The sequence below is a fragment of the Leuciscus leuciscus genome (genome assembly GCF_965113295.1).
Source record: "Leuciscus leuciscus genome assembly, chromosome: 1".
Classification (NCBI taxonomy): Eukaryota; Metazoa; Chordata; class Actinopteri; order Cypriniformes; family Leuciscidae; genus Leuciscus; species Leuciscus leuciscus.
Genome location: NC_138725.1, coordinates 60,078,159 through 60,090,258, shown reverse-complemented (window position 1 = coordinate 60,090,258; position 12,100 = coordinate 60,078,159). Strand labels below are relative to the sequence as shown.

General features: G+C 37.0%; 1 protein-coding gene across 3 annotated transcripts in view; it reads right to left on the bottom strand.

Moving 5' to 3' along the window:
- tanc2a (tetratricopeptide repeat, ankyrin repeat and coiled-coil containing 2a) overlaps positions 1-12,100 on the bottom strand; it is a 152,867-nt gene that overhangs the window by 82,680 nt on the left and 58,087 nt on the right. For all 3 annotated transcript variants that reach the window (XM_082183713.1, XM_082183714.1, XM_082183712.1), the window contains one exon: positions 472-569. In XM_082183713.1, coding sequence (XP_082039839.1) covers positions 472-535 — 64 coding nt within the window. In that variant the 5' untranslated portion in view covers positions 536-569. The remainder of the gene's footprint in view (positions 1-471; positions 570-12,100) is intronic.

The following is a 12,100-nucleotide window of genomic DNA, read 5'->3' as shown; positions in this document are numbered from 1 at the left end:
ATACTTTACCCCCAAGCTACCATTTTGGCAAAAATGGTTTATTTAATAATTTATCTTTAGCTAAATCATTTGCATGACTTAATAAATTAGCAACTGTCTAATGGGTATTATTTATGTCTACACTTAAAAAAGGCATAAATTTGCCTTTTTAATAAGATTAAACTGATATAAGATAGAAAAACTGCTTTCTTTTTATTTCTGGATGTAATAATAAACTGTGACTTGACTTTTTTATTTTTTATTCAACAATGCAATTTTGACCAAGTGTGACTTATAGTCACGTGCAACTTATTTTCTGTAAAATACGGTAGCCATCTGACAGATACGATGGACAGACAATTAAAGAAGAAATCCAGAGAACAAACTCTTACATGGTTACACTCCTGCTTCACATGACACTAAAGGCACATCCGGTGGTCTGGTTGTACTTGGGAAGCTTTCGATATTAAAAAGACGACTAACTCAACCTACCACTGTTTCGATTCTTGCGGTTGGATTTGCCGCCAAGCAGCATCTTCAGACTGTTCCTGAACATGACTGCACAGCTCTGGACCAGGCTATAGAGAAATCTGCAGAGAGAGGGGAAAAATACAGAACTTTGAGAAACACAAGCAAAAAAAAACCTGAATAAACTAATGAAAACATGTACCTGTCCTGTATAAATAGAATGAAAAAGAAAAAAGAAAAAAGAAATATGCCTTTTTAGAAGACCATTTCTTCTACTAATAAAAAAAAGATGCTGCACAAACATTGAGCAACAAAACAGTTGCCACTATGTTTTAACCTATAAAAAAAAGATCTGTAACAACACCCACAAATCACTTTCTGCTTATCAAAACTGATTCCCACAACGTGTGATCTCTTTAAAAACGCAGCTCGACTGATGATGTACGCCGCACATTGGCTCTGAAGTCTAGACAAAGAGTTATTGAGGGGATTTTTGGAAGCCTGTGATTATATGTTTCAGGTACACAGAGCCTTCAGCCTGCTGGAACACTACAGCTGATAATGAGTTTCATTCGTGGGATTCGTCATTCTTCACTGGATTATTTTAGGTCTCACTCAACACCCACATTATGGTTGGATCACACCCTGATGCTGCTAATTACCACTTCATGTATGAGCTAAGTGTGTGTGTGTTTATATGTGTGAAAGAGCACAAGATAGAGACACACTTTGTTCTGCTGCTGAAGGTGACGTTGGAAGTGGATTTTGATTAAATTGCTTCTTTGGTGGGTCTTTCTGCAGCTGAATTCACATATATAAAGAGAGCACGTATATGTTTGAGAATAGAACAGAATGTTGGGAATTGACATCTAGGGGTTAGTTCAACCTCTCAAAATGAGCTATGGCACCCATGCAAGTGACATAAGTTCGAATACAGTTTGCAACATGTCCTGAACCTTTTTTGGCAAAAAAGGCCAAACTCATAATAAAGAACACAACAGATTTTGTAAGGTAGTCTAGCAAAGCAGTAGTCCACAAAACAAGTACTAATGGAACACTTAACGTATGAATGTTTAATGGTCACGTTTCACAAAAATACGTTTGTTTGATTTTCTAAAACAATACACAACCGGTACTCAAAACAACAACAACAACAACAACAACAACAACAAAGAGGTTGTCAAACACTGGTAGATGTAGAAGAAGAAAAGAAAAAAAAAGAAAATCCCCTTAAGACTAGCTGGTTAATTGGTCAAATAATTGCACAAAATGGCTCTGAAGCATTTCTCTAACTTTTCTGTCATTTGTTGACAGATGCCACATGGTTTCTTAGCTAGATGGACAGAAAGACAGAATGATACATAGAGAGACAGGTAGAACTATAAATACAGAGATAGACAGAACGACAGACATATGTACATACAAACATAGAGAGATAGATATAATGATACATAGAGAAACAGACAGAACGAAATAGAGATAGACAGAACGATAGATAGAACAACAGACAAAACGACAAATAGACAGACAGACAGACAGACAGAGAGAGAGAGAGAGAGAGAGAGAGAGAGAGAGAGAGAGAGAGAGAGAGAGAGAGAGAATCACAAATATTTGTACAGTATTGAAGATAATGTCAAAAATTCGATTTGCTTTAACCATTTTGGTAACTTTGTCTGAACTTAATCTGCATGCTTAACGTCCTGCCGCCCCCTCTCACTTCTGCTGCATCTGTCTGGTCATGGAAAAAAAGTCTCTTCACCTACTAGAAACCAAATGTGAAGGGGGAACGAAATGTTAAAACGTTAACACTGCCGTACAACTGAGGTCAAGCTATTCAAGTCAGAGAAAATGCAAAATAAAATGCAACCAAATGCACCCCCCGGAAACCCCCCGGGATTGAATCTGAGATTCAAATATAGGCCTCTTACACTTTATGCAACAGTACTACCTCTAGAACAACTAAGCACTCTCAAATGAGTGAGCTCACAGTTAAATGTAGATTTATTTATTACATAATGTGCTTGATTGGTGTACAAAGAGCACCAGATGAGAACCCTTCAAGTTTGGAGACCAAATGAACAGTTTGAGCACCGCTATCCACACAAGATATTAATTAATATTCCCAAACCATAGTACTCTAAAAATAAGAATGTGCTATTATGATACAATTCTATAACATGGTAGACTATTCCAATTGGAGCTGCTTTATTCCTGAGTTTCAGTTTTTCCCATTCCAGTCATTTTTTCATTTAATTTAACACAAACGTTAAACTTGTCATCAATGGTGCTGGAGACATACAAGGTAGAAAAAAAGTCAAGAGAAGATGGATAGAGAGCGAAAAGGGGAGTGCAACAGTTTCTGAGTAAAGATGCGAGAGGAAGAACAGGATGACCTTATCCTGAGGCTGTGCTTCTGTCAGCTGATGAAGAACAGAGACGACGTAACTCAGCGTAGCGAGGTCTGCTGCTGTTTGCCGAGTGAACCGTGCCTAAGCATGAGAGTGACGAGCCTAACGCTATTTCCCCAAAGCAGTCTCTCATACTTGGACATGCGCTTTAATGAGGTTCTGATGTCTGTAGAAAAGCTGACACACAATCTAATGAGAGACTTTGATTGAAAGTCGGGAAAGTGACAAATGGCATCTGCAATGGAGCAGTGGAAGGATTTATCAATCTTTTTTTAATAATGCTGAAGTCTGAGGACAGCTACCAATGCTGGAAATCTTCCCTTCTGCAACAGCTCTCAAACCTCGATCAGTTACGAAACATGCCAGAACCGATAGCGTTTCAAGTTACCATTAAATTCGAACTTTTGTGATTCTCTTCAAGTGCGATAACTGAATATGGATGAATACAAATGAGAATTAAACTAACTAAAACACAGCATTAAAATCAAACAAGCAATAAAATAAACAAAAACAATAATAACATTGTTTGACATTGTGGAAACATTTTTAAACAAATAACAAAACAAATAAACAAAGAAATTAGGGTTGCATTGATATGAAAATACAGGCCGATACCGATATAGCTCTATATTTGAAAGCCGAAAACCAATATATTGGCCAATAAATCTAAATCCAAATTTTATTGCCGATAACAATAACATTAAAAATGAACATATATAGCCGATACCGATATGGTGGCCGATATATCGTGCATCCCTAAAACAAATAAACATCATTTGACATTGACAGTGGAAATGTTTTTGAAACATAAACAAACAAACAAAAATTGTTTGACATTGTGTTGCCAAAATAGGAAAAATCTTGGGAAAACAATGGCAAATCTTTTAGGGTTTCATACTACATTAATTTAAACATTGTCAGTATTAATGAACTGTGTATTTGCTAATCAAAAACTGTTTGGAACTAGTTTGAGGCGTTAGGATTGGCTTGAAGGCCCGTTCACACCAAGAACGATAACTATAATGATTACTATAAGTGTCCACAGACACACAGAACATCATTCTGTTTACATTAAGCGTGCGCTGTAGTTTTGTCGTCATCTGCTTTAGATGGATTCTGATTGGCTGTCAATGTTTTTTATCATTCATCAGCTGACCAACTTTTTTTTTTAAATGACAGTGATTCCAACGATATTTTGTTCCCCTGCACCATTATCGTTATAGTTGTGGTGTGAACTCTGCTATTCTTTTAAACTTGGAATGATTTTTAGAACTATATCTTTATTGTTATAGTTATCACCCTTGGTGTGAACGGCCTTAAGGCATCATTTTCATCAAGACAGCTGTGTGTCTGGTTCTGAAGTCTGTGTTGACAGAGGCTGTAAGTGCTTGTAGGAGAGAAGGGATGAATATGATTTAACTTGTGCTTTGCTTTATCTCTTTGACATTTGTCTGAGAGCTAAACAATAGCAGTGAGATGAATCACACACTCCAAAAGAGTGCCAGTAATCGGACAGTCCCGGCGTGCCAAAGCCAAATGTTCAGCTTTGTCGTGTGTGTGTGTGTCCACCGTTAATCCCGCCTAGCTGAGGGGGGCCTGAGTGAGATTGTCCAACTGAATTACTAGGACAGGGAGGGCTGACAACACAGAGTGGGACAGACGAACTAAGAAAGATTACAAAAAAAAATTGGTGGAAAAAAGCCCCTCAGGGGAAAGAGTTCATACCAGGGTTACAGTCACACACATTAACTCTTAATAATTCATCTGTCCACACAATGAAAAGCACTATGGTACAACCATACTAGTTTGGACATGGTATCACTCACGGTAACTGATTTCTATCTAAATATCATGGTATTTGAATATGGTAATTATTCAGTATGAAAAATGGGAAGCACATGAAAAGCAGTAACAGCAGTGTGACATGGTGTTAGAATTCATTCAAAACTATAAAAAGCTAATATTTTTGTTTATTATTATAAATGATCATTTAGAGTTTGTGACAAATTGATTCATGAAAAATGACGATTTACAATAATAATAATAATAATAATAATAATAATACAGTTTGCATGACTGCATTAGGGCTGGACCCGAATATTCGAATATTCGTTTGGTGGGTTGGTATTCGATTAGAAAATTTGGCATTCGAATATTCGTTGTTTTTGTTTTTTTGCACACCCGGCACCCCCTCGAAACGGCTCTCATTCGCGCTTGAATATGTTCAACACTATAAAATCTTACGAAATACAATACTCTTTTTTACAATTATCTTATATAGCCTAGCCATTTTTAATAGGATGGACAGTTGAAGGAACCCAACCTCGTTATACTTAATAAATATATTTGCTTCTTCTTGGCCTACTAAAGTGTTCCTGCAATGGGAGTGTTCTCTGGCTAGAGCGCAGAACAGCGGAGTTTGTATGGACAGAAGTGCGTGCCTGAGCTTGTATTTTGGGTTAAGCTGCGTTGCTTTGACATTGTAGAAAATAGAATAATAGAAATAAAATGTATTAAGCTTTTTACCCGTTATGATCAATCTAAATTAATCTCATTTTTAATTTCACTTAATTTAGTTTTTCTTTATTTAAATTTAGTTTTTTTCTTTATTTAAATTTAGTTTTTCATTTAAATTTAGTTTTTTCTTTATTTAAATTTGTTTTTCTTTATTTAAATTTCGTTTTTCTTTATTTAAGTCTACCCTTTACTGTGTCAGTAATTTGTTAGTCAGAAAAATATTAGACTACCTTATTAAAAGTATTGCTTAAGTTAACAGACCTGTGTGCGTGTGTGTGTTACCTGCGAGTGTATTTACTTTGTGTTGTTCATGGGGAAGATGTGTTTAATATCCGTATGCTCCGTTCTCAGAGCATATAAGCCCTGCCCGCGTGAGGTGCGCCGCTTCCCGCTCGCGTTGTTCTGTAGTTTTTTAAAAGTCTATTAATTCTGAACGTGTCGCGTCTCGCGTCTCTATCTATATTGCACCAAATGCGACACTGCACTCCCTTGTGAAGTCGATTGGATGAACGGTTCTCGAAATAATCAAAATGCAAACGGGCGGGCAGACACATAGAGAATACTGCCTTTATTAGAGAGAAGAATATGTTCAGCCCCCTCTCTCCGAAGCTTCGAATATTCAATGTTCATTACTACCGAAGCTTTGAAGCAAAAAAAAAAAAAAAGGTATTCGGACCAGCCACAGACTGCATATTAATTGAGTGAACACACTGCAGCACATTCAAGTAAACAGCACAAAACTGGTGAAAAATCTACAGTAAATTACAGTATACAGTTTATCTTATCTGAATTTTGTAACCTAACATGTAATAATAGACATACATTATTTGTACACCAAAGGACCAAAGTATTACCATTTGAATAAATCAGTGCACTGGTTCTGCCTCAGGTGCTTGTTTTGTAAATGACATATGCACACATAATTTAACTGTTCATGAGTAGATTCCTCAGGCCATCTTCCTCATGAACAGTTAAATGCCCCCACTGGGCAATAAACATGTGCAATACAAAACACTATTTATACTTATATTTATTTGGCACACCATACCTCTCATATAGATTCCCTTACATTTGTATAGGCCATCAACTTACCTGTACACACACATTGTCTATTTTGAATATTGTGTATTTTTATATAAAAAATTTCTGTCACCAAGACAAATTCCTCATATGTGTAAATATACTTTGCAATAAAGCTCATTCTGATTCTGTTTCTGATACTGACCTAGCATTGAACATCAGGTAATGACTCTCTCAGCCTGCTGAAATCTCAATGGCTTATGGCATCAAAACAGAGAGATTTACATGCTCAATCAGCTATAAAATCTTCCTCATCAAACTGAAGACTGTCTTAACTTCTTAACTGTGTGTTATCAGAGTCAAAGCAGGAATACTGGCTTCCTTAATTCACTTTTAAACACAGACTGTCTAAAGGTATCCTGCCACAAGTCATCAGCCTGCATCACGATGATGGAATCTTCCGGACTGATGGGCCACAGCAGGAGGGATGTCATGTTAGTTGCAGACATTGAAGTCTGGCTGGGAGCAGCAGCTCGTAAATGACAGCCATTTTCTTACTGCACTCGGTAGGTTGTTGAAAATACTGCTGCTACATTTCATGGAGAGGGAGGTGGGTGTGCTGACTGAGCTCCTTTTAGTAGCAAGCAACAAATTGTTTGTAATAATCTAAAATGCTCACGGAAACTGTGCTTGCTCTTTTCAATTTAACTTTATGATATTCCAGATAGCAGTAGCGGTCAGAAATTGATCCATTAGTGGCACCAAATGTTTACATATAGATTACATATAGGTTTCATAAACACCGCCATTAGGGATGGGTGGATTAATTTATCCCTCACATGAAAAAACGGATCTGTATTTAGAATGAAAATGAATGCAAATATGCACATTTATGCTATGCCGTGAAATAATGGGTTTGTGTTTGTTAAAAAGTGTTTAAATTAAAGTCAATTATTATGTGCAATTGTTTTTATTAAATGATTATAACAGAAATCTGATCATTTGCAATTTTCACTGTATATTAAAATGTACAAAATTCTGGCTTTAAACATTAAATAACATTAAATATCCATAATAACTTTATTACAAATATATAATTAAATAAGAATCCATTTAGAATAAATCATATTTTAAAATAAATACAAAAGTATTTAAAAATAAATAAAAACTATATATATAACAAATACACTTAAATACAAATATTTTATAAATAAATAAAACAATATTTTTCTACATATATAAATAACAAACAAAAACTTTTTAAAAACAAATAAAAACATTTACAACCAATTAATAAAAACCATAATAGATTAGGATAGATAGATAGATAGATAGATAGATAGATAGATAGATAGATAGATAGATAGATAGATAGATAGATAGATAGATAGATAGATAGATAGATAGATAGATAGATAGATAGATAGATAGATAGATAGATAGATAGATGGAACGGTACATGTATTCGTATTGAACCGAAACGGTACGGCGTCACGGAGAATACACGGTATACAAATAAATAAAACTCGCGTGCAAATTAATTAATGTAATGCGGAACTACTGTTAGATACGCGGGTTATGTAGGGACACATAATCTGTAGCTCCGCCTTAGCTCTGAGGCTATAATGAACAGGCTGCGATGTCAAGATTGCAATGCTGGAATATGTGTGTGTGTGTGTGTGTGTGTGTGTGTGTGTGTGTGTGTGTGTGTGTGTGTGTGTGTGTGTGTGTGTGTGTGTGTGTGTGTGTGTGTGAGAGAGAGAGAGAGAGAGAGAGAGAGAGAGGCGCGGGTGCGATCGAACAGTGGAAACATAAAAACATACTCCGTCATTTTGTTCATACAGGACATCATTCAAACTGCAAAGTGTTTACTTATATTTGTGTACATTCGCAATAAAACACAACATTGTGCTTTTGTCAAACTGTAACCTACAACTGTCACCCAACCAAAATCACACACACACACTGTTTAAAAGCAAAAAATATGTATCCAACCCCATTTAAAAACAGTTTGTCGGTGCCATCTTTTGGACATTCGTCATATTGCATTGGTTTTCATTTCTTGTCCTCAAACAGAGCCCTAATCTGTTTATTTTTAAGTTACACATTCTACATTAATTAAAAAAGAAAATCAAATGTGTTTTTAATGATTAGTATTATTTTATACAGAAATAAATTATTTATAATTCAGATGAGAATAAAGTTAGTGTTAATTAAAATTAAGGAAAACAAATATATTGATCTGAAATGCAAATTAATTTTCAATTCATCCAGGTACAATTACCAAACATCTGCTACAGACAGACAGACAGACAGACAGACAGATAGACAGATAAATAATGATCTAGACCGCAAGGAAAATCTAAAGAACTAAAACCGATCAGTGTGTTTAAGTCAAGTATCTCTTCTCAAGCTCTGAACATGACTTTTCCAAATGTCACACTGTTACTGGAGAGCTACTGAAGGCATATAAAACTCGTTGGCCTGAGCCACCGTTTTGAGGTTGATGGATTCAACAGGAGCGTGAATGACTAAGAGCCAAGATCCGCAGATCTTTATATTTTATACAGTCTCTCCCTTTGACTAATGCCTCCCACAGCGCAGTGTTACAGGAATCGCACACTGTTTGTTTTCTGCTGCTCTACAAAGCCAATGAACAGTGAGCGTGCCGAGAAGGGGGGTGACAGGGGTGCCGTCTCGTGACTACGAGGTTTGAGTCGTGTGCAAGGAAACAAAACACTCTCTCACACATACAGAAAAAGAACAAAGAATGGAAGATAGGTAAGATTACAGTACGAATGAATACATCACATATGACAGCATACAAAAACACACTGGGGTCAGAGGACATTTCAGTAGTGCCATTTGTGTGTTATTTGCACAAATTTGTCTGTTCCTTAACAAAAACAGCTAAAGAGGGACTTGCAGAGGGAGACAAACGTGTAAGTTTGACCTGAGATTTTTCTCAGACAGAGCGAGGGAGGAAATGCAGTTAAACCCCCTGCACACACGTGGCCACACAAAGAGCTATGCAAACACACAGCGCCTTCCCTTTGTCCGTATCACTTCCTTTCCAAATACAACACAGCCGCTCTAAAGTGTTTTGCAGAAACTTGGGCTCAAAAAGAGAAAAAGGCCCTCAAACAAACTCCTCTGTGCAGTTTATAAACACATACACGCTCCATCTACTGATGCTTCCTGATCCTAATCTACTGGCATAAGGGACTTTTACAGGGCATTAGACCCACATAGATTCTGGAAAATCAGCATAAAGACATTAAAACTGATTCAAACAAAGACCTGTCTATTAAAGGAACACTCCACCGTTTTTTGAAATAGGGCTTATTCACCTTCTTTCCTACATTTAGATAGGTGGCCAAATGCATTTTTGTCTCAGTGCATGCATTGTTTTAGTTTGACAGGGTTGGCGCTAGCTTAGCTTAGCATAATGAATGGAATCCTTTGTTGCCAGCTAGCATGTCCTGAGTAAAAGTGATATAAAAAAAAAAAAAAACCCACCTAATTACTTCTTGTGGCCTGCGTATTCACAACGAGTACAAATAGTGATGCAGATTAACACTAGGCGATTTCCTATGCAGATTTTGACTTGGGACTATATTAGGGGGAAGCACAGGCGAAGCACTGCTACTTGGGCGCAGAGATATCACGCCCAAGTAGCAGTGCTTCGCCTGTGCTTCCCCCTAATATAGTCCTTAATATATAAGTCAATATCTGCCTAGGAAATCACCTAGTGTTAATCTGCATCGCTATTTGTACTTGTTGTGAATACGCAGGCCACAAGAAGTAATTAGGTAAGTTTTTATTTATTTTTTATATCACTTTTATTCAGGACATGCTAGCTGGCAACAAAGGATTCCATTCATTATGCTAAGCTAAGCTCACGCCGACCCTGTCAAACTAAAACAATGCATGCACTGAGACAAAAATGCATTTGCCCACCTATCTAAATGTGGGAAAGAAGGTGAATAAGCCCTATTTAAAAAAACGGTGGAGTGTTCCTTTAATATAGGAAGGGGTTACTTGATTGTCACATACAAAACGCGAAAGACTAATTCACCCCTGGTTCCCTCAAGATTTTCCTAAGGGGTTTTATAATGGGCTTTTTCAATTTAAGAGTAAAATAAGGGTTGTGGTAAACATAACGAAAACATGTTTTGTTCTACAATGCAAAATTCACACCCTAAAAATGTTTAGGCTATTCTAGTTACTTATCAGAAACTACCTAAAAACAAAATAGCTTAAACTTTTGCGTTTTTGATATTGGTGCATGATATTTACATTGTAGAGCAAAACATTCAAGTATAATCAAGTGATGTTTATCATTTTACTCATAAATAAACCCTCTTGAGGTTAGAAAATCTTGAGGGAACCTGTGGCGAATTAGTCTTCTGGGTTTTGACGTCATCCCTGCACACACAAGCGATTCTTTGCATTCACAGAACTTGTAGACCCTTCCAGTTCCTTCTGTACGACCGGAATTAGTAAAACAAGCTTTTTGGTACCCAGTGATTTAAATGCTTTACAAAATGATTTGAAGATGTAGACTTGTGTCACTGAGCACTTATAAATCTTTGATCTGTGAGCTGTTAAAGCTGTCTATGTTTTGTAACTGTAATATTGTGAGACCTTCTGTAGCAGCTCATCTTGGCCAGTTCACTTCTGAAAAAGAGATGTTTAATCTCAGAAAGTTTTATACCTGGTTAAATAAAAGGACAAATAAATACATTTATAAATATATTTAAAAGAAAATGGCAAACAAAGTCCTTTAGAAGCATTCAGGGTTGATTTTTTTTGTGTGGCAAATCTGGCAACTAGCTCTTTCTCAGAAGTGCTCATTGTAGCAGCTTGAGAACTTGTAAACTCGGTTTCCAAACAAACCTGTGTTCTCTGATTCTCAGAAATTGTGAAGAAGCCAATGAAATTGTTGTCTGAGGATGGGACGGCTCCCAGGGTAAACAAGCATTCGAGAGTCATGCAGGTGTGTCATGTTGCAAGCAGAGTACAATGGTCTGCATTATTCACCGTTCATCTATGGACTTGTGAACAGAGTTTACATGGAGACAACACAGGAATAAATCAAGCGACCGACAGTGACACAACTCATCTGAACAGACAGAAATACAGCGTGGAATACCATGATAGTCGACCAGGTTTCACCAGCTAACAGCATAGTAACCCTCATCCACCACTACCAATACTAAACAAACAATACTAAACAACCCAAGGCCACCATGGGAATCTGTCGAAAGTCTGTAAATTCTACATAATGTGCCATAGGCAACTTTGTAGCGCGATAATTACCAGAAAATGAAGCTTTATCTAAACAAATTGCAAACCAGTTTCGCTCAAGCAGAAATCCACAAAGAAAGTGAACCAGCAGGGGTGCTGGAGAGGGGAGATGCGAGGTGATGTGGGGGGCATCAGGCATCGCAGCTGTATCTGCAGTCTCCGCAGCCGAGGCCTTGAACAGATTTAATGGAGAGCCTGAAATCAAAGAGTCCACACATCTTCAAAAAGAGCCCTGCCCGTTTGTTCTCGCTGCTTTTCAAAGAATTCCCTGCTTCACTTCTTACTTTGATTCACACAGTCAAAATAATTGGCCAGAGTCTGCTCGCCTTTCACCGTTGATGTGAAGGGCTTTAAGTTGACAGTTCAGAGCAAGTACTATAAGGCTTGTTGGTCTGTCT